Genomic DNA, 23,072 nt, shown 5'->3' on the forward strand with positions numbered 1-23,072 from the left:
CCAGGGTTTGCCCTAAGTTAACAACCTAGAAAGGATGCTTTAGTTTATCAGGTAAGCTACGGATTAAATAGGAGAGACTCGTCGTCATAAAGCTCTTGTTCTCCCCTCTTTTTCCTGGGTGATAAAAAGTGGAATGTGACCAGGACTGAAGCGATGTAGCTTTCAAGCAAACCAAACCCACAAGTCTAAGCTGAAAAGGTGCTTTATATTCATTTCTAATCAAACCCAGTGGACTTGCCCAATGAAAATCAGTCCAAAGCACATTACAGGTGATACCACACGAGCACAGAGGACATCCCGCTGCCTGTGACTGACTGGGGGCCCGGCCTTACCTCTCCACAGTATTCCGAGATGAATTCATTTTTCTGTACAGGGTCTTTGATGAAGATCCCCCAGCCTGCGACATCAGACGGTGCCAGCAGTAAATGCTAGAGAATAAACACAATCGTAATCAAAGGAGAACGAGGCTGGACAGATCAGACCACAGGATGAACCAGGTGATTCAGCCACAGAGGGGCGTGGGAGTCAGCGTCCCCTGTATGACCAGAGGGGCCAACAAGCTGCAGAAGCCACGTTTTGTTTTTTTGTAAACCCAGTACAGAGCCTAAGTGTCTGCCTCAGAGGAAAACGGTGTCGCTGAGCTGGTCCGCATGTGTGTCCCCAGCCATCCTTCAGCCTTGACCCCGACTCCGCCGGCAGCTTCACAGGCCGCCTGCGCCCCCTCCGCCTCCCCCGGGCCCAGTCGCCGCCCCTCCTGGTGGGTCAGCAGCCTCTACTCCTCCCGAAGCGCTGTCCCTCCTTCCAGAGCACTGTTCCACAGCCCTTCCTCACGACAGCACAGAAGCCCAGGGGCCAGCACTCTGGGCTCAGCTGGCGCCAAGGTGATCACCGCTGTCAATTTACAGACAGACTGTGTTTGGGAACGAAGCCCAAGGCCCTACCTTTTCATCAAGGCTGACTATCATGCTTGCATTCCACATTTCTTATGTCTAAAGGAGACTCCCTGATCCCCAAGCTCCTAAGCTGTGCTTGACCCGGCCCACGCGCCCCTGTCAGGGCAGTTAACCAAGTACCTCCTTGACCAGCAAGATGCTGTGAAGCAAATGAAACCTAACTGGGAAAAAGATATCTACACAGTTTTCTGTTTGAGGAGGTAAAAGATGTCTAGAAAGATGACAAAGGAGAGTTTTGTTGTACAAGAGAGGAGGTTTGGGATTGGGGGAGAAATGAAAAGCTTTCAGGGCTGAATGGGGTCCGTGGGAAACGCTGGCTTCACTGTGACCTGAGGACCTGGATTAAAACCATCTGAACGCTGGCCACCACCACAGCCAAAGAAGTAAGGCCAGTGCCACGCGCGACTTCTGGCCGAGGAGGACTGACAGGGCCGTCTCGGCTACACCACACACGAGTCAGCACCCTTCGAGCTGACTGCGCCGCGCGGGGCCTGGGGCTGGAACGCCTGCTCGGAGCCCGGCTCCTCTCCTTCTGAGTCTCAGAACTCTGGGTTTAGGGATTATTCCTAATTCACGCAGTCAGGACGACGAAGCAGTTAATGCACACAGCGCTCAGACCAGGGCCTGCACTGTCAGTTCCGTCCCTCAGTCATGTCTCTGCGACCCCACGGACCGCAGCACGCCCGGCCTCCCTGTCCCATCACCAGCAAACCCACGTCCATCGAGTCGGTGATGCCATCCAACCATCTCATCCCCTGTCGTCCCCTTCTCCTCCTGCCTTCAACCTTTCCCAGCATCAGGGTCATGTTACTGTCATCGCCTCCCCTAAAAACCTGAGATAACTAACCCAGCAGTGCTGTTCGTTTCTTACGCTCAGCAACAACCCCCTGGTTGGGACGATTAGGCCCTGCGTGCAGCGCCCTCCTACCTTCTTGGAGCCCCGCTGGATGCTGCAGTTCTTGCAGGACACGTTCTTGCTGTCCCAGTGGTCGGCCGCGCCGCAGGTGAGACAGAGGTCGGGGTCACACTCGCGGACGGCCAGGTAGCACGGGCACTGCTTCGTGTTGCATTGGGCTTTGCAGCGGCAGCCAGGGAAGCGGTTCTGACCTTCAGAGAGACGCCCCGTCAGGGGAGAACGGCCCAGCAGCCTCACCGAGCCCGCACGGCCCCTCACTTTCCCACCGTCATCACACGGGAGGGGAAGCGAGAAGAACGTCAGAGCCATCCACGCGGACGCCGACCGCCGCCTTCCTGCTTCGCCGCTGGTGTGAGAGGCAGTCTGCGTACTTACAGTGCAGGGACTACACGCGCGGCGAGGAGGGCTCTGGACCGCGTGACACCCGGGCTTCCCAGCCGCTCTCAGTCAGGGCTCTAGGGGCCCCCCTGGTGTCCAGGCTTCAGTGCACAGTTACCGTCCTCACCCGGATGCCACTACATCCTTCACTCTGAAGACCGAACCCACCTAACTCATGATAATCTCTAATGTCCAGAAAGTATTTGGGAAGCCATTTCTAGATTTGCCTTCCATTCTGTGCCAACTTTACTATGATTTAAAAGTTAAATGATCAAAGACAGTACAAAGCTCCTTTAATGCACGCTGGCCTCACCTGCCCGCCTACCTGCCTCAGCCAGGAGGCAGGCTGGACACTGGTCCTTGGCTCCACACAGGCTTGTGGCGGGAGCCAGCTTCCCAACGGAAACAACACGGGGGTTGCCATGATGCCCTGGTGTTGACTGAAGTTAGTTTTAAATTCCTGACCAACAGTCAATTTAATTCTCACACAATGACATCAAGACAACAAGTACTTACACTCTGAACTACACTGACAAAACTTTTCACAAAAATTTTGTGCTATCACACAAGGGCACGAGCTGTCGCAAGGCTGCCGCGGGTGGTCACAGGGTTGATAGTTGTAAACGTGGTTGGAGGAGCCGTCTGCACAGACAAGAGCACTGCGTCAGTCCCGAACGCTGCGAGGTGACCACACGCCCAACAGGCACACGTTCCCCCCGTGACCTGAGCTCGGGCTTGTCCTCGCCGTGTCCACCTCACTCTCCCGTCTACACGCCCCCCGCCCGCCAAGAGCCAGGGAGCCCCGGGCACCGTCACACCTCAGTCAGGCTCCCAGTTCTCCTCTAGCCACCAGAAGGCCTCCATCTAAACTGGTTTAAGGCACACAGTCAGTTCTATCTGAACACCCCAAACTCTAACCCAGTTACTATTCTAAGACACATGAGGAGGAGACAGGAGTTCCCAAGGACGCTGAACGGGAAGATGCTGACCCTTCTTCAGCTGGATCTTCCTGCAGTGTGCTGCCCACAACCTGCAAAACACAAGCAGACGACAGCCCCTGGTGACCCGGGCGCCCTGCAGCAGCCAGCCCGCCGCGTGCCGCCGTCCGCTCTCTGCGGAGGGCGCGGACACCGCACTCTCTCATTTCCAGAGTCGAATCATTTCAACTGAGCTATCTGGGCAGAAATAATCCAAACAAAAAATGCAAACGTATCTACTAAAGCTAAATTATTAAATTACGTATCAAAGAAAAATATGAACACGAAGACGATTTGTGAGGTATAATCTAAGTGTTCCCTTACCCAACACCCAGCTATGCTTCTAAAAACCCCAGAAGGGTTACAACAGTGCATCCAGGGACTCTCCGTCTCTGTGCACAGGGGTCAGCCTGCCGCCTTCACTGCACCGTCCTTGCTCCGCCGGGCTGACCACGGGGTGGCCGTGAAGAGTACCTGAGTCAATGCCACATGCCCGGCAAACCCGGGCTCTGGAGCGGGAACTGGCTCTGGAGCTTACAGGCTCCCAAGACACACCACAAACACTCATGCCTTCACTGCAGAGGCTACTAAATAGTTCTCCGGAACGAAAATGGAACCTTGACTACGACTCAACACACCAAACCTACGGACAGCCACTGGGTCTCACAGAAAAATGGCAGCAACGGCTCGAGGAAGCCGGCCAGGCCGGCCCCGGCCTCCTCCTGGCACACTCACCGGTGTTTCCTCTTCTTCTTCCGGGGAGGGGTGTCCACGTCCTCGGCGGGGGCCGGCGCGATGACACTGGATTCTTTGACTCGAAACTCATACACCTGACAGGGGGCAGAGTCACAGGCCGTGAGGACCATCTGTGAGCACACCGCTCTCCTGCTCACTCACTCACACGCTCTGCTTGGCTGTCCCGTGGCGCTGCTGCGGTCACTCTCTGTTCAAGAGTCACGAGTCAAAGTCGCTCAGTCGTGTCCAGCTCTTTGCGACCCCCTGGACTATACAGTCCATGGAATTCTCCAGGCCAGAATACTGGAGTGGGTAGCCTCTCCCTTCTCCAGGGGATCGTCTCAACCCTGGGATTGAACTCAGGTCTCCTGCACTGCCGGCGGGTTCTTTACCAGCGGAGGCACCAGGGAAGCCCCAGGAGTCACAAGGCTACATCTAAATTCTTCTGGGTTTTTGAAACCCACTGCCACCTACCTGCAGCATCTAAAGTCAAGACTTCTTTCTTTCAGTTCCCTCTCAGTAGAAAAAAAAAGTTCTTTCAGATGAACAGGAACTTAATAACCAGGAATGTTCCTAGGTTGGACAGTGACCACACACTTGTCCGTCTGAAGGTCTCTGCTGTTACCTTTCCCAGCCACGCTCACCTGCCGACACGTTTTGGTCCCGATGAGCCTGGCGATGGCACAGAAGTTGTCGTAGTAGGTGCCGATGAGGACCCTGAACATAGAGGCCTCAGCGCCGCTCCACTCCACGTTCTCGGGGGGCTCCGTGTTGGGTTTCATCTTTATTGGCGTTTGACACCGAGAATTTGCTTCTACAAAACCAAAGTTAATAGGCACTGCTCAGGAAGTGGCAAGTGGAGAAAGGGAGGGAGGGAGGCATGGAATGGCAGTCAGAGAACAGTGTTAGGATGCAGAGCTTGGGTGTGCTTCAGAAAACACAAAGTGGATCATGTGTGAGAATACATGAAGGCTAGAAACTATCAGGAAGCTTTTCCCCGTGGAAACATGAGATGGGGCTCCCCTTAACACAGTCTTCTAAAATGAAAGCAAACGGGGTTCCACGGCTGCTGGTCACGGTAGGATGCAAGTGGCTGGAAGGACAGCCGGGAACGCACTAGTCAGGAGTTGGGCTGCTTTCTCCTAACCAATGCCACCCACCCGCAGACCATCAAGAATGGTCACCTGAGTGATCAAATTTCTTTATGCCCTGCCTGAGAAAACTGGCAAAAGGAAAACAACCCAGAGTGTGAAAATACACTGAATCATCAACTTTCAAATAACCCGGACGGACAGCACGACAGGCGAGGAGGGAGCCCCCAGCTCTGTCCTGGAGTCTCACTGCGCTGGAAACCAACGGCTCAGGAGAGCACCCGGCCCGGAGCCACCCGCAGCCTCACCCGAGGAGCTTGAGGTCTCGTCCTTCTTCTCCTCCTCGTCCTTGTCGTTGCTCTCCCCGCCCGTCTCAGCCCCCGCCTCCCGGTCGCTGTCCGTGTCCTTCGACTCCAGCACGTTGATGGTGGGGGTGCTGGGCCTGCTGCTGTTGTTGGGAAGCCGGCCTCTCCGGCGGCCCCCCGGGCGCTTCGGGGGGGTCTTGATCCGCTCGGCGGTGAGGGCCGCAGCGAACTCCTTCGCTCCCTCCTACAACAGCAAGAGTGGAGACATCAGAGTCAAGTTCTACAATGCGTTCTGGCAGAGGAGGAAGAAAAGGACTGGGTAAGCATGTTAGTCAGACTTATCAGTGTCTGCTTTTCACAGGCAGTCACATCTAAAGACAATCGTTTTCCTATCTGCTTTCCATGGTTTGAAGATTTGAGAAAGATAAGTATGGCTTCTACAAACTCAGGCAAGACAGTTCTGTATTAACTGATTATGAGTTAAGATACAGAATATACTTTAGGAAACACAGTCTATTTAAAAGTGAACTTTAAGAGGAGTCACACACCTAGTGTGCATCTAAAGTCAGCCTTTCCTGTCTCAGGGCTTCTTAAGCGAACACTCGCTCCTCTATGGTCACGTCTGAAGTATACAAGAATACGGGACGGACACATGCGCCATCCGTCCCTCTTCTGCCCCTTTCTTCCTGGGAGGGATGCACAGCCCCAGGAAGACATGGAAGGACCCTGAGGGACAGGCAGTGAGGGTCACAGTCTGTGCTGCCAGGCACAATAACCCCGTCTCGGAAAGCATACAGCAACGGTAGGGGCATGGACTACAGACCACAGACACACTTTAGATGAGCCAAATAAAATGCTGCCTTGTAAAGAATACTGTACAACAGTGCTCAAGAATTCCATTTTTAGTGGCAATAGAAGGGAGAAGTTTGAAAGCAGCCAACAGTTTTATACTTCATTCTACAAAAACCAAATTGCTTAAAAATAGGATACCTTCTGTAGGTGCCATTCAATGAATCTTCTGTCCAAAATCCAACAGGCAATATATACCCACTTAGTTCCTAGGTAGGAGTGGCTTGGTTCAAAGAGGGGAAATGGTAAAAATAAGATAGTACCCATAAAAAACAACTTTCCTACCTCATATTTTCCTAAACCCTTACCTTCTCTCCATCATTACAAAAAAAAAAACCACACACACACCCCTCATCTCCGGGACCTACACTAACACGCTGAACTACAGCAGGTCTACAGCTGACAGGAGGGTGGCGGCTCTGAGCAAGGCTCGGAGGCCACCGTGCTTCTGGGGCCTGGGCGGCTGCTCTGCACTGCCTGTCCTCTAAGGTTGGCCGAAGGTACCAGAGTCTTGGATCCTAAAGACCTGCACACGCTGCTGAAGAGGCTAACACTGGTAAAGAATAATGCAAGGTAACAAAGGACTAGGATGTGCAGTAGGTACCAGCTACCGAGAACCGTGGCTGAGAAACCTTGCCTATTTTATGGCCAGTAACAGTACGGGAATGACAGCTTACCACTGACTTCACAGACCTCACGAAAATTCAAAATTCAGACTTCTCCACTCCCTCCAGAAGCCCCCGCACATGCTTACCAAGTGCTGGTAACAGTGGGGGCCACAAGGCTTGTTGTCAAGGGCCGTCTCCGTGTTCTTCCGCTTGTAAGTGTTGGGTGTGGCATGAAAAGCTGAAGAATAAACAGACAACAGCCAGACATGAAGTAAAACAGTTACTTTTTCATTCCTCCAGTTCCAAAGGAAAAAGGCAATTATACATCATCACACTTCTGCTAACACGTGGTTGACACTGTGGAACTTCCTTCACGCTCTTACTGAATACTCACCATGTATTTTCCTCAGCTCTCCCCCAGAACACCTGAGCCCTAATTATAAACATTTACTTGAGTCTTTAATGTCTCCATAGAAATAACTGATGTATCCTCTACACAGAAATGAGTTTCCTCTTTTCACCAGAAGAATCCTGACACCTACAACTTATTGATTTCTAAAGAAAGGTCAACCCTAGCTTGTCAAATGAGGGAACAGACTGGGACACCACTTGTTAAAAACCTGGGTTCAAAGACAGTGAGGACAGCCTCGGAAGTCAGTTTCTATGAATCACACACAATTCAAGAACCCAGGGGGAGCCTGCAGTCAGCACTTTCTGCAGGGAAAAATAGTAGTCAGATAAAATGGCTTTGGCAAGATATAGTGTTTGAAACTTAAGATGCCCAAATAACATAGCAGAGAGACTCACACTCCAGCACACTGGTGCCCTAACCAAGGATGAAAGCACAGCAGCTGGACTTGACAACCTGGGATGCTGGCTCCAGAGCACAAAGGCAAGTACCAGAAAAGCCCTACCCAGCATCACACACGACGCGAAGTAATGTGGATAAAAACAAGTGACAGATTCATGGAATAAATCATTCCAAAATATATATGTAAAAAGCCATACTTCTATCCATAGAACTTAAATGGGAAATGACGACAGACTGATGAGGAAAGGAAGAGAAAAGGAAAAACAAACAGTTATGCTTTTAAAGTGGAAATCCAAGGCTCAGGTCCCCGTGTCAAGTATGTGAGTTGCTTTTTCCCAGAATAAGAGTCTGATACCATATGACTTATTTCACCCTGGACTGGCATGGGTGAGGGCCCCTAAAATGTCAACACAAAGGCTGAGCACACGGAAGGTGAAGGTCACGTAAGGGGAAGGAGTTACATCAATCCAGACATAAGGTCATCATGAGCCAAAGGCACTTGTGGGCTTTGAGCCCGGATGTCTCCTCTAGCACGTGCTAGGTTTAGAGACTGATATTTTGCCGCAGTTCACGGAAGAAGACACAGATGTGTCTGTACACCCACACACACACACACACACACACACACTCTGGTCTTGAGAGAGAAGGTGTCACTAAGTCAGGACTAAGTGACGGTACATGGAGTCGCAAAAGCGTCGGACACGACTCAGCAACTAAACAACAAAAAACGGCAGCAATAATCATTTCACTTGCGCTACGGGAAGAAAATCTGAAAGGAAAGAACAAAAGGAGAGTCATCAGATAGTCAGTGAGATAGAACCCTTACTTTAAAATGTGAGATTTACCTTAGGTAATATAAATTTAATAAGATTTCAATAAACACACCTAGACCCTTTAGACAAACTGATTCTAAAATTTACACAGAAAAACAAGAATGGCCAGGAGATCTCGGAATAAAACCCCCCAAACAGACAGACTCAAGGAACAAGACCCTCGGATCAGAAGCAGAGCCCAGGCCCTGTGGTGACCAGGACCAACTGCAGATCAGGGCAGCCCCAGAGGGACCTGCGGACAACGGTGGGAAACAGCAGTCCTGGACACGGGGGTGAGCTGGAGCCAAAATCCTAACAGAGCAAACCAAATGGGTCAAAGGGAGAGATGTTTTCAAAAAGTCTAAGCGTACTAGGGAAAAAGGTGAGACTCCCTTTAAAGTCTTGGAGTAGGGAAAGCCAAATGATAGATTTAACTACTTCTAAAGGTTTTGTGTTTTTGTTTTGTTTTTTAAGTTTGCTACGGGATTTTTAACAAACTGGAAAGAAAACACTGCAATTCATCACAAAAAAACTAATTCCCTGAGTATATAAAAAACTTCAAGATATCAAAAAGACCACCAAAGCCAAAAGGATAAAAAGAGTTCAGAGAAAATAAAACACAAATCTCTTAATCATATAGAGAAATGCAAATTACATTGTGCTAGAAACCATTTTACTGATTCAATCATTAAGATCAAAGTCTGTTGTTTAACACACTCGGGTGGCTGGGCTCGAGGGAAACCGGCACTCTCACTCTGCTGATGGATCTTTAAACTGGCAGCCCCCCACACGGCGGGTTGTTGGGCAGGACCTGCACGCAGCGGACCAGGCTACCCTGCGCCCGTGGGAGAGAACGCACGGGCCCACCACGCAGGGCGATTCACGTGCGCCGTTCCCTGAGTGCTGACCTCCGGGGGCCGCATCTGACACGGGAGAGGACGGCGCAGCCGTCCAGAAAGGATTCAATCTGCAAACCTGAGTCCAGAGGGGGGGAGCCGAGTCCAACGGCAGCACGTGAACAGGGTGGCTGGAAAAGAATGTGTGTGTACAACATCTGCCGGAAGAAACTACAGAGAGACACAGAAGAACTAAAAGTGGAAGCAGCTCCCTTACAAGGGAGTGAGGACAGGGGAGACTTTCCTGGACAGCTCTGAATGCTATTCTGAAATACACGCGTGTAAAGGATGATTTTGAAAAAACAATAGCTAAAAACACAAGCCAGGTGCTATTATTTGAAGTATTTTGCACACAGAAGTAATAAATTTAATCCTCAAGACTGTATGTTATTCCTATCATACAAAGAACAAAAAGCACAAAATGCTATATTTAACGGGTATGTTTAGTCATTTATTTAATGACTTCTTTTACCCAAGAAAAACATATAGTGTGTGATCTTTTGTCAGAGTCAGGGTAAAGCAACGAACGCCTGCAGAACTGATAGGGCCTCACTGGGAGGAACGACGGGAGCGGCGCGCGGCGCACCCGTCAGGCCAGGGGAGCCGGCCTCAGTAAGCACAGCCCCCGTCTCGCCCTCTCCCCAGCCTGAATGACGGCACGATGTGCAGGCTCAGGGTTCATCCAAATCACTCTGGAAGAGCGCAAGAAGATAACTCCTGTGATAACGTTTAAAAGGAGCGTCCTCCTGCCTTGGCTCATTTGTACAAAAAGGTTATCAAATGCTGCAGCCGCCAACAAGTTGGAGGGGACGTTCCACCGATTCCAAGAAGGGCTCCCACCAATTTTCTTGCTATAGTGATATCTGAATGCAATTTACAGTATTCTTAAGCAAGAACTGGACAATATTTTATAAAATGACCACGTGTAAGTAAGTAAAGGGGAATTAAATGCAATTCCAGACAACTTCCCTTGTGGCTCAGCTGGTAAAGAATCTGCCTACAATGCAGGAGATGGGTTCTATCCCTGGGTTGGGAAGATCCCCTGGAGAAGGGAAAGGCTACCCACTCCAGTATTCTGGCCTGGAGAATTCCATGGACTGTATAGTCTAGGGGATCACAAAGAGTCAAACACGACTGAGCGACTTTCTCTTCACTTCACCTCAACTACTTCAAGAGCTGTGTGAAGACAAGGCTGCCAAGCCCAAGTAAGGTATTTCATAACCCTACAATGGCTGGGGTAGCAAATAGCTGGCTTCTGCAACTATTAAAACTATCAAATCATCCATGTAAACTACGTCAGGAGCGTGGATAACAACAGCGAGGACGTGGAAGATACAATGATAATTCTCAAAGTCTACTTCAAGGTTTTCTAACTTAAGATAACTAAACCACTCATACTTCACACACACAATCATTTCCAGACCAAGATACGCATCACATAACAAATTATGTGCTATAAAAAGTAGATAGAGCAAAAACTCAAAATGAGGCAAGATGTAGTTGCTTGGGCAGGCTAATTAACACTACGAGGTACCACTGGACAGAGGGAAAAAACTACAAAAGGTGGACCCAGGAACTCTAAAAGGACAAAGCAACATGAGCCACCTTAGCACAGGGACAAAGGTGTTAGGCCACAGATGGCCAGCTGCTCAGAAGTCTAACAGAAAAAGCTAACCTGTATTAAGTAAACCCTTCTTATTAGGAACCAGGAGGTATGAAATGTATTCTCACAACGCATGCCTCCCAAGTCGCTGGTACTCTTTAAATTGTACTTAAACCTGGAAAATGTACTAAGAAACCTCATTCTCCAGCAGAATCAGAAAAATACAGGAGTATCATATGTATAAATTTCATTAAGAACATTTAATGCTTTACCTATATTCAAATGCAGGTGTTTTTAAAATCAACTTATTTAGAGGACCCTCTCCCCGACTCCAAACACCAGACTTAACACTCAACAGATAAGAACAGATACATAAACACCTTTTTAGCAGCCTGTGTGATCTCAGTACCCTTAGTAGGGTCCTAACTACTGAACTGCCAGGGAATTCCCTTTAGTCAATTTCTTATTTGACAAAACCTGTCCATCAGCATGGAGAATGTTGCTCTGGGCTACCAGCTAGTTCACAGTGGGTTTCATTACAAAACCAGCATAAGGTTAGCATGTACGGAAAAATCACTGGCCTGTATTCCAAGTTAGGGGAGACAGTAGTCCCAACTTAATATGTGCAAAAAGACTTCAGAGCAACCTCAAGCAACAAATTAAAAAATACCAATACTTTGATTCTAACATATTTTTCAGTCATAACTGTTAAGATTAAATGACAGATCCTAGTGGTAACAGATGACAACACTTTCCAAGTTGATTTAACACATAATTCCACAACAAAGATAGAAAATGAAAACGTACAATAACTGCACTTACGATGTAGGAAGCAGTCATATTTAAAACACCGCCTACAGAAAAGCGTATGAAACGAATGCAAGCTCTGCTCCCTCTGGACAGACTTGGCGTTCGGTCCGTCTATGTTGGGGGTGCACTCAGGAGGAAGTGCGCCCGGGAGCTGCTGCTCCGTGAGTTCTTTGTACCTGACGTCAACCAGAGAAAGGCACGTGAGGTGACACCAGAATCACATTCTTGAACACAGAAGTTTCCACAAGCTTTCTATGATTTACTTTGGATATTTTATCTTGCCTAAAACACAGAAAAGGGTCTGGCCTACAGCAATCTTCATTTAGATGAAGAGCCAATTACACATTACACATAGTATATCAAGAAACATTCACAGATGTTATTCAGATCTGTCATGAAAAATGTTATTATATTCATTAAAACAAAGCAATCATGGCAGTAAAATTTCTGTGGGTGTCCAGAGAGATTTCCTCCTACACGCACTCCTATAAATTGTGTGTGTGCGCACGTGTGCACACTCACGCACACTTCCATCTATGATGAACGCAGCCCAGGGTACCACAGACACACACACGTATCCGTCCGAGTGTCCCGCAGACACTGAACGCGCAGAGCAGCGGCTTCACCAGCTCCACCAGCTCCATCTCTAAAAACCAGAATGGTGAGTCACATGCCACACACAGCAAGGCCGTCTCCAAAGAGCAAACCTTACTTTTCCTTTAACTCTTCCGCTGTGCCCTTATCTGGAAACATTGAGGAAATAGCTTCAAAAATTTTATCAGAAGGAAATTTCCGAGGTGGACGGCTTTCTTTATCTAAACAGGGAAATGAGAAAGGAAAAAAGAATGAAAGTGAACAAGCTCACCAATGCTTCATTTTGTCTACACTTAATGCGGATTTCTCAAGAAATTACCAATTCTGTGTCTCTCTCACTTCTAACCTATTTTACAAGTATCTGGAATGCTGGTAGGTCAGACAAAACTCAAAATCAAACATGCAAAGTTTCAAGTGCACCGGGAGGCAGAAAAACCCAGGTTCTGATCCCAGCTCAGCACCGCCTGCTGCCGTGACCCTGCCCCGTCACTGACCCCCGGCACGTGTCATCTGTGAAACGAGGGCCCACAGGATCGCTAAGGCACCGATTCTGAGAACAGGACGCTTCTCTGAAACTGCAACTTCCCCCAAAATTCTTCTATGCTGACTTCATAATAAGCTTTGTCAAGTCTCTTCCAACCCCAGCTCTAAGTTGGGACCCTCTAATTTCTCTGGTGATCCGTAATTAGTGTGCAAGTTACAGCATGTGCCCTGGGGTCAGTCAGAGCTGGTTTCCAAAACAGAACTTTCTGGGTTCTCTTTCTTCCCAATGCTGTGATCTTAAGTTACTTCACCTCACTAAACCCATCTCAACTATAAAGTGGATCTGAGGATAAAATCCACTTTATTCCATATGGAATATTAGGAGGATTAAATGTCTATATACATATAAAGTGATATAAATTGACAAGTGTATGACCTGCATATAGTCAAAAACTGATGTTACATATTACAGTAATTACGATAATTGTCTAGGGAAACCCAAAACCTGTACATTCCTTTGCTAGCCAAGGAAATAAAAGACTCACAAGTGTAGGATGAAATGTTACAAACAGTATTTTAATTTTGATTATACTACCCCTGATGTGATATTTAACAGAAGAAAAAAGAAGGGAAGTTTACCTGTACTCTATTTTTTTGAAAAACGCTGTTATGGCTACACACAAACCTAACAAGACAGATGTACCTTCTCGACTCTCCTCTAGATCTTTCTGTTTTTCTTCTCTGTCATCAGGATCCTCTCCATCATCATCATCATCATCGTCATTGTACTGACCAAGAGCGTTCACCAGCTCCACAAAAATTTCATCATTTATAAACCCACATTCTGAAAGTCATGAAATCAAATATCAGATACACACAGAAGTACACCATGCTTTTTTCTAATTTGTAAGAAACAACTGCAGCATATCAATCAGCACTGTAACACCACAATTATTATAAAATTTGGGAGAAAGGTCATTTCCAGGACTGGCCTAAGGCAAAGCTGGAAGAAGAATTTACCCTCAACACCAGTCATTTTCACAAGTCTCCAGTGCCGGAGACCACAGCCTAACTCTCCAGAAACTAAATACGGCCTTCGCCTCCTTCTAAACAACGTATCCACCAGATTGCGCTGTCCACTTGTGAAGAGACCGAGAGGCTATTACACACCACCCGCCTGCCAGGCACTTTAACGGTTCTCCTGTTAAAGCATGAAGCTGTGATTCTAATGACAGGACTTTCAGGTCCTGTGGTGGCCTAGCAGAGAAAGTCATTTTGATCACAAGGCCTTTTGGAGTCCATGTTACATAAGCAGGGCTCTAATCCTAACCCATTTCATTGCTAAAGAATCTTAAAATCTATATACCTTGAAACAATTCTATTTAATTTGCATGTGATTGACAGCTTTTTAATAACCAACTATGCATAATTTCCAAGTGGCAAATACAATCCTTCAACTTAAAAATAAATAGGGAAAATACTGAAAATTTTAGCCCAGGCCAATCCAGCAGTTTTAATTTTTAAAAAATCTTTTTCATACTGACGTTTGAAAAAACAAATCAAAATATCAATTCTCTGGCCCCTTTTCCAAGAGAATAAACACATGCCTCACCTCTATCCCCGTGTACTTTTCCATCATAATTTTTTATTAGTTCTTCAATGAAAGTCCCATCCTGGTCTAAAACTTCATCCCCCATGTATGGAATGTTATGTAAAACAGTTTCATCTTCCACCTAAAAGTGAAAAAATAAATATATTTAAAAAGTAGACACATCTTAAGTTTTTTAAAAGCAAATGTAATATAACTGAAATACAGTATTTTTTCATAAGCAGATGTCCATACCCAGTTTTCCAGATCTAAAATAATAGCTGACTCTAAAAGCTACAAAGAAATAAATGATGCTTCTCATCAATATCTGAGAAAACTGTTTACAGGAAAAAAACTTAAGAAAAAATACTGTATTATGGAATCAGTCACTACAATTTACCATCACTTCATGTCCCTCTGAGACAGGAACACGCCACAAGTTACAGTGTGGCCCATCACCCATTTGAAGACGTGTTCCTGCTTCAGACATTTAAAAGCATCTCAGGGTCGACAAAATACAGCTTATCAAAGCCAACCATAAATAACAATGCCCCAAAAGGAAAAAAACTAATTAAGTGAGGATTTCCAAACTTCACTTGATCAACTTATTGACAGCCAACATAATAAATTCTAGGCACGTAAAATATAGATGGTTCATTACAGGTTATGCCAAAAGGATTTACTCTCATTCATAAAATAGGAACATTCTACAATAACAAAATGCTTCAACGCTATGAACAAGACATATCAAACCTGATAGTGCTAATAAAGATGACAGATGAGATTATATCAAGGTTTGGAAGATACCAGGGAAGAAAGAGGGTTCTGGTTGAGCAGGAAAGGGCTAGTCAAAGAAAGTTCAGAGAGGACACAGGACTTCAAGAAAACAAGGGACAGGAAGCTGATGTTCTTCGGGGAAGAGAACTTTCAATAAAAAAAGTTAGAGAGTAATTATAGATAAAGACACAACCTTTCTGAAGTCCGTATCTAAATAAGGAGACTAATTTAAAACAAGGATAGGTCTCAGTCTGAAGAGGCCTTTGAACAAGGTATTGATTATAAACAGAATTTTAGAAAGAAATTCTGATAACAGAACAGACTGGCTAAGATTGAAGAGAGGAAATGGCAACTATTTAAGTGTGAGGTGCCTCAGGCTGGCCCATGACTGATACAGAGGAACAGGCTGGGAAAAGGCCGGGACACACAGGAGCTGCCAAGTAGGAACACACAGGAAATAGGAAAAAGCAGGGAATTTTTCAAACAATTCCTACATAACAAATCTAGGGCAGGTGCAGAGTTCATAAAGATAATGGTACCTTTGACCAACAAAGAAAAGGCAGACTGGGAGGAAAAGTGCACATGGGGTATAAAATGAAAATGTACATGTTAATACACTGTTCTATTCAGAGTCAACCTCATATACAACTACTGAGTCTAGCTGCCAGCACACCTCACCAGCACTAAACCCCACTTAAAACTGGGAAAGTTCATTATTTTGGACACAAGCCAAAATTAGATGACAGCTGGCTATTTTTTGTCTTCACAATTACATCCATAAAACCTTTGCACTGTAGGACATACCCTAGCCATAAAAAAGAGTCTGCCTAATCTGGCTTTCATCACTAGCAAAACCCATGTCTGATTCATAAATAATACTGACAACTTCGGAGGAGGAGATGAATTACGACTGGAGGGTTGATAGAGACACACTACTATCCATAAAACAAGAGGGACCTATACTCAATACCTTGTAATAATCTATAAGGAAAAACAATCCAGAAAGGAATCAGTTTGCTATGCACTTGAAACTAACACAACAGTATAAACTGACTATACTTCAATTTTTTCAAATGGTTAAAAAGATTTATTGCCAAGTTTAAAACACTATATTCCTTCAGAATTTCAGTCTGTGAAAATATGAGCCCTCTCAGAAGTTCTTGCAACATGATTCTCAAACCAAATGTTTTTGAATAAAGCCTTAAATACACAAATCTACGCAATGGCAAAAGAGAATCTCAAGTTTACCTTTAAGCCTCCACTGAGAAAAGTTACTGAGGATGTTATAAACACCTATTTATTGAAAAATCTAGCAGGCAATTCTCTAAAGTAGGCTCACCAAGGACTTCCATCAAGATTTCAATAGCCCTATTATTTTATATAGCAAGTAAACTATAAAACCATGTATTTTTAATTTGACAAAACAAGTCAAGAATGCACACTTTAACTTCTCTTTTGTTCCATCCTCTCCTTGATCCTACTTCCATAAAGAATTAAATACTAGCATTTCATAACAAAAGCTATTGTGCCAGTGTTATCTGTGGAAAAATAACCTTATACTGAGACTATTTCATAGTGTAATTATCAATTAATAACATGCTGCCTAAAATTGTTCTAAATAATAAGTTCTCACTTAACAAAATCTCAAAGTCAGACTGAGATTACAGGATACTAACATACTTAAGAACAAGAACTATAAGCTTCATCTTTTAAATATATTTTAAATCCCAGGTATGGTTTTTGCTTAATACTTTCCCTTTGGAGGGCTTCCATGGTGGCTCAGATGGTAAAGTGTCTGCCTGCAGTGCAGGAGACCCAGGTTCTAACCCTGGGTTGGGAAGATCCCCTGGAGAAGGAAATGGCAACCCACTCCAGTACTCTTGCCTGGAAAATTCCATGGACTGAGGAGTCTGGTAGGCTACGGACTATGGAGTCGCAAAGAGTCGGACATGACTGAGTAACTTCACTTTCACTTTCCCTTTGGAGAATGTTACTTAAAAGAAGTAAATAAAAGCAAAAAAAAATTAAAAAGGACTAAGAGCAACATCAACACAGCTTAAAAATACATATATTAACCGGTTTAAAAAAATTACTCCAAGTGTTCCCATTTCAATAGCTATTTTTACTTATACTATCTTGAAGTATTTCTACAAACAAAACTAGTGGAGGTGACAGAATTCCACCGGAGCTATTTAAAATCCTAAAAGATGATGCTGTGAAAGTGCTACACTCAAAATGCCAGCAAATTTGGAAAACTCAGCAGTGGCCACAAGACTGGAAAAGGTTGGTTATCATTCCAATCCCAAAGAAAGGCAATGCCACAGAATGTTTACACCACTGTACAATTGCACTCATTTCACATGTGAGCAAAAACATGCTCAAAATCCTTCAAGCTAGGCTTCAAACATAGACAGCATATTAAAAAGCAGAGACATTACTTTGCCAACAAAGACAAACTCTGCCATCTAATCAAAGCTATGGTTTTTCCAGGAGTCATGAATGGATGTGAGAGCTGGACTATAAAGAAAGCTGAGCACTGAAGAATTGATGCTTTTGAACTATGGTGTGGAGAAGACTCTTGACAGTCCCTTGGACTGCAAGGAGATCCAACCAGTCCATCCTGAAGGAGATCAGTCCTGGGTGTTCACTGGAAGGACTGATGCTGAAGCTGAAACTCCAATACTTTGGTCACCTGATGCAGAGAAACTGACTCATTGGAAAAGACCCTAATGCTGGGAAAGATTGAAGGCAGGAGGAAAGGGGGACGACAGAGGATGAGATGGTTGGATGGTGTCACCAACTCAAAGGACATAAGTTTGAGCAAGCTCCGGAAGTTGGTGATGGAGAGGGAAGCCTGGTGTGCTGCAATTCATGGGGTTGCAAAGAGTCAGACACAATTTAGTGACGGAACAACAAAATCTTGACTTACCTTGACATGGAAATTATGCTTTGGTTAAAAGAAGTAATTACCAAATAAGAAGACACATTATTTACATACCATGAAATTCTGCTGTAGAGGAGACCAAGAATACATTATTGGTACTGAAGCAACTGCATTCAGAGTCTTTAATGGGATGACTTGCGTTGGAAAATCCAAGTCACTGGTCACTGAACACTAGAACAGAAAAAATAGAATTGACTCCTAAGAATAAAAGGACAACCTGAAGCCTCAGTCATCATATTATAAAGAGATGCTGCCTACTTACATCATTTTAAAAAGTAAATTTCTTTACCTGAGACAGTAAGTTGGTAAAAACCAAAAAGCCATTCTCTCCTCCTTTACTAAGTGACCAAAAAAGCTTCAGATTTTGAAAATTTTCAAAACCTTCCAACACCTCCCATATTTACCAGTACCAGTAAGAATCAAATATTATATTTATGTTGGCCTCAGATTAACTGCTCTTTGCTTTCACCATAAATTTCCTACCTCACTGCTTAATTTTGCTTACATCTCAACCACATGAAACAATAACATAAATCTTACTAAATAAGAATTTAGAAACTTGTTAGGTTCACCTTTATCTTTACCTTCCCTTTTTAAAAAGTCAAGTGTCTGCTGATATTATCAGATGATACACTAATATAAAAGGGAGTAGATGTGAGTTTCAATCACAACAAAATGGATTCAAATTAATTCTGCAGAAGTGTAATCCATAAACTATTAATAACAACAGCTGATGTCATTAAGCACGTTCTATGTGCTAGGCACTATTCTAAACACTTAACATGTCTCATATCAGTCCTCATCACAGCGCTGTAAGATGGGGACTATTCTTAGTGCCCATTTTACAGGTGAGAAAACTGAGAGAAAGGATACATAACTGGCCCGAAGTCAGACATGAGTCAGGGCTAGAACTTAAGCCCAGAAAGTCTGACTCTGGAGTCCCTCTTCTTACCCAATACACACACTGTCAGGATACCACATCTCTAATACCAGTTAAGTGCGTATATTTCCCTGAAACATTATACCGTATTTCATCCAATTTACAATGACATGAATTTTAAAGCACATCATTACCTTCTGTATCATTAAGAAAATAATGTTGCCAATTAAACTATAACACAATACTTTATCATAGTGACTCTAAGATGCATGCCAGTTTCAGATGTTAAAATGTTTAGAAGTTTGCATCTTTCACTTGATGAAATACGGTAAAGATCTGTGTCCAAAGACCACAGCACTTCACCCTGTCTAGGAATCCAGCCTCTCTTAAGGAGCTCCAAAACCCATGGTCAGGTCTCCAGAGCCATCTCAAAAATGCCCTTGACAAATAATCCATGAAAACAGAGCAAAAAGAAGTAGAATTGAAGTAGTAAAATGAAACCAAAAAAGTCATATCTATACGACACACATAATTATTAAGTGTTTCATTTTTATCAAAGAAGATTTAAAAATAGCAGGGCTAGATTTGGTGAAATCAGAGTGGAAGTCTTTGGCCTCCAGGCCCACCTGGCCCTCAGCATGTCCTCAGGCCAGGAGGACAATCTTCCAATAGTCACAGTCACCCAGCACAAAAACAGTTCCTTCCTCAGTGGAAGGGAAGGTTTAAAGATAGAACAGTTAGGAAAAACTGTGACAGTGGTTAATCCATTAATTTGCTTTCCAAAAGGGCAAAGATCAAAGGTGACACTAGAGAGCTCATGGCTCAAGTAAGTGAGACAGTGTGAACAGTGACTAAGCCCCAGAACCCGCAATCCTCCCCGTCTCCCCCCTGGCCTCTGATACCATCCCTCATGCATCCGTCCAGTAATAAGAGCAGTTAACATTTATTGAGCACGTACTATGTTGCAGGCACTGTGCTAAGAGCTTCATGTGCATTATCGTAACCACTCCTCATCTTAGCCTTTGGCATCGCGACTGCACCATGAGGAGGCAACTGAGGTGCAAAGAAGTTAAATAACTTGCCTGGTCAGAAAGACAGTCAACTGCCAAGCCAGGATGGAAGCCTCAGTCTGACTGCTACACCCGGGAGCCTCGTCCGTACACTCACTCCAGCCCTTCCCGGGATGCTCGTGCCATGGGTGCTATACGCCGAGCATCTTCTCCCCCACCTCCTCCTCTTCCCCTCTTCCTACCACATCTTCATTCCTTCTTCTTAAGTTACTTAACCAGCTAACAGTGGGGCAAAGAATGGCTGAAACTACAGAATAAAGTGATATACACTGTCCAGCGGTTTTAAGTTCAAAACAATTTCAGTCCTTGCAAAACAAATTGGAGTTTTTGAATTTTGTTTTACACGTGGTGGAGGCAAATTAATTCAGTGACTTTAATTCAGAAGACTGGTCCCCTTTAAAGCCTGGGGGACAAGGGGGAGCGGCTGCCTCTCCAACTCTGGCAAACCCAAGGTCACACTCAGAGGAGGAGGGAGAGCTGCGTGTCCTACTCAACCACCAGACGGGAGGGGCACGAGCCCCGCCCCGCCGGGCTGCCCGGCGTCGTAAGGATGCTGAGTCCACTGAACGAGGTCACGTCCCCGTGAACACACAGAGCTTAGAGAAGCGCAGAAAATGAGATGGCAGAGGCTGCAGCACTAGGTGCTGTCTCCCCCCACACCTGCCACACCCTACCACCTAGACCTCAATTCTCAGCCCTCAGTGTTACCAAGGGGCTGGAGATACGCTCTCTGAAGGCAGAAGTGGCTGCGACAGCGCGTGGTGCTACGTCTGCCTCGCAACAACACTCAGCACAGTGTCTCAAAAAAGAGTAGGCACTCAAAAAATGTTCCCGGAATGAACCGACTGCATTTGCTGACTTTTCCCCGATGGAGACTTCGACTTCCATTTCTTTTAAAGCTACGAAAACACCTAAGTAACAAATCGAAGGTCTATACCCACCTCGTTATCTATGCATTATCTCTAGAAACTCTATCCCATTCTTTAACTATTAACTAAAAACCATATCCCTTTCGTTTATGAAATAATATTCAAATGCAAAAGCATTTGCTGGTAAAACAAGTTTGGGAATTCTTATTCATTGACTTACAGGAAAATTACTCAAAAATCCCAGTTACTTACCAGTAACTTTTTTTCTTTGAAAATGTATCATCCTTGACAGTTTGTTATCAAGTCTCACATCACTCAGAGGACTGAATAGGACTTTGACCTCCTGGGTCTCCACAGCCTTTTACCTCATCAAAGCCTTGGGCTCAGGAACTCACTAGGAGACCTATATATCAACCAATGAAATTCTCTAATTCTAGGTCCAACTTGAGGATCACACAAGGAAGCTGTTGCAGGTAATCCATCAACGATGGTAAAGAAAGAAGATGACTACATGAGTTATCAAGGATGCTACATTTTCAGAGAAACACAGCTTACTGGTAAGTGACCAGGTTCCTCTGAGGATGGATAGACTTACATCAACCAGCTGGTACAATAGGCGACTGTGTGGCTGGACCACTGGGAGCTGGAGAGGGAAGTCAAGCCAAAAATAGGAGTTGTAGGAGTACACAACCAAACTGAGACTCTTGGCAGAAGGCTGGTTCCAAGTAAAAACTGTGTTATGGAAAATCGTAGAGGGAAGAGCAGGTGAGTGGCCTGCAGGGAAGGGAAAGAAATTAACACACCCTACTACGTGCCGAGCACTGTGCTAGACTTTACCAAAGTTAACTTCTTTAAAATTCACCACTACCCTAGGAGGCAGGTATGACTCCCCCTCTTACAGTGGGACGTCCCAAAGGGCATGGCCACAGCCGTCCGGACTCTGAACAGTCTTTACATTAGGAGGGTTGAGGCCAGCTTCCGTACAGTGAGGGGAAAAAATACACTCGGTTAACCAAGTTAAAAATACTCTTGGATCCTGGTTGGTCCCCTTAATTCAAGCCAGAGACACAATGAACTGTTGACATTGTCTAATATCCTTTAGCTTTTCCGAGCGAAAACAATAAGGACTGTCTCACATCTAAAGTGCAGGAAAGAAAGTATTGGCTGCCACCCAACTCCAGGGGAAAGCTGAGGGTGATTTCTGAAACTACTCATATTCCTCACGGTTTCAGCAGAGACAAGATGATACACCAAGTTTTAAATTAGCTAGCCCTCTGGTGAAAATGATAGTGTACATAACTTAATTTCAGACTGCTTTCATGTGAAGGAAGTACTGAAGAGAAAACTGGAATGAGGTTAAGTACCAAGTTTGGGTCAAGAAAAGCTCACAGCAGAAGTGAGCTCCTAACAGGGGTTAGAAGGATTAGGAGAAGGGTGGCTAGAGGAGGGAAGGGTGGTCAGAAATCAAACATCCTGATGAGATCTTGACACAAAGACCTTTACAGTTAATAAAAGCAGCTAATCAAGGTCGTGGGAGCTAAGGAATACAAGAGTGGTTCAGACCAGACTGTAAATTATTTCCTGTTCTGGTGCTGAATATGTGTGCTGCAGAGCCGCCCAGACTAGAGGAGAAGCTCCGCCTAGCGACACGAGGCTCCTGCTCTGAGCTCACTTGAGAACAGAAAGATGTCATCCTACAAGCATCCTCTGGGCGGGACACGGGGGCATATATAGCATCTCACAGAGAACAGGTAACAACAATTACCTTCACATTACCTGTGAAGGGCAATGGCAGGATATTGGGACCTTAAAGCTCCTCCCTGCATCTGAGCTCCTGAGTGAGGAGACCACAGATCTGTAAACCTAGTTAGTATAGTAACTGTTAGAAACCCAACTCTGGTCTGAGTCTGAAGGGGGCTGTAAGGGTAAATAGTCCCCTCTTAATCTGCAGTTCCGCTAAAATCCTACAGATCAGAAGCAGAACAATTAACAGTCACAGGACAAAAGTTGGCAGGACCACAAAAACACCCAACACAGCGTGTAAGGCAGGTAACCAGAGTCCTGCTTGTCCGTGAGAGGCAAACTCAAGTACCTAATTCAGTAAGGGTCCTATGAGAGGTAAA

At 45.3% G+C, this 23,072-nt stretch overlaps 1 protein-coding gene across 5 annotated transcripts in view; it reads right to left on the reverse strand.

The window, feature by feature from the left end:
* The window catches only part of EZH2 (enhancer of zeste 2 polycomb repressive complex 2 subunit), a 56,329-nt gene that overhangs the window by 2,742 nt on the left and 30,515 nt on the right, over positions 1–23,072 (reverse strand). For 2 of the 5 annotated variants that reach the window (XM_043872205.1, XM_043872206.1), the window contains exons 4-16: positions 18,185–18,301; positions 14,434–14,554; positions 13,525–13,665; positions 12,457–12,559; positions 11,742–11,920; positions 6,959–7,050; positions 5,359–5,599; positions 4,604–4,773; positions 3,960–4,054; positions 3,237–3,277; positions 2,764–2,889; positions 1,882–2,060; positions 333–428 (exon numbers count right to left, since the gene is read on the reverse strand). In XM_043872205.1, coding sequence (XP_043728140.1) covers positions 333–428; positions 1,882–2,060; positions 2,764–2,889; positions 3,237–3,277; positions 3,960–4,054; positions 4,604–4,773; positions 5,359–5,599; positions 6,959–7,050; positions 11,742–11,920; positions 12,457–12,559; positions 13,525–13,665; positions 14,434–14,554; positions 18,185–18,301 — 1,701 coding nt within the window. Of the gene's footprint in view, positions 1–332; positions 429–1,881; positions 2,061–2,763; positions 2,890–3,236; positions 3,278–3,959; positions 4,055–4,603; positions 4,774–5,358; positions 5,600–6,958; positions 7,051–11,741; positions 11,921–12,456; positions 12,560–13,524; positions 13,666–14,433; positions 14,555–18,184; positions 18,302–21,544; positions 21,724–23,072 lie in introns of all 5 variants that reach the window. The other 3 variants (XM_043872210.1, XM_043872208.1, XM_043872207.1) reach the window with 3 other exon arrangements.

The sequence above is a fragment of the Cervus elaphus genome, chromosome 18 (genome assembly GCF_910594005.1).
Source record: "Cervus elaphus chromosome 18, mCerEla1.1, whole genome shotgun sequence".
NCBI lineage: Eukaryota > Metazoa > Chordata > Mammalia > Artiodactyla > Cervidae > Cervus > Cervus elaphus.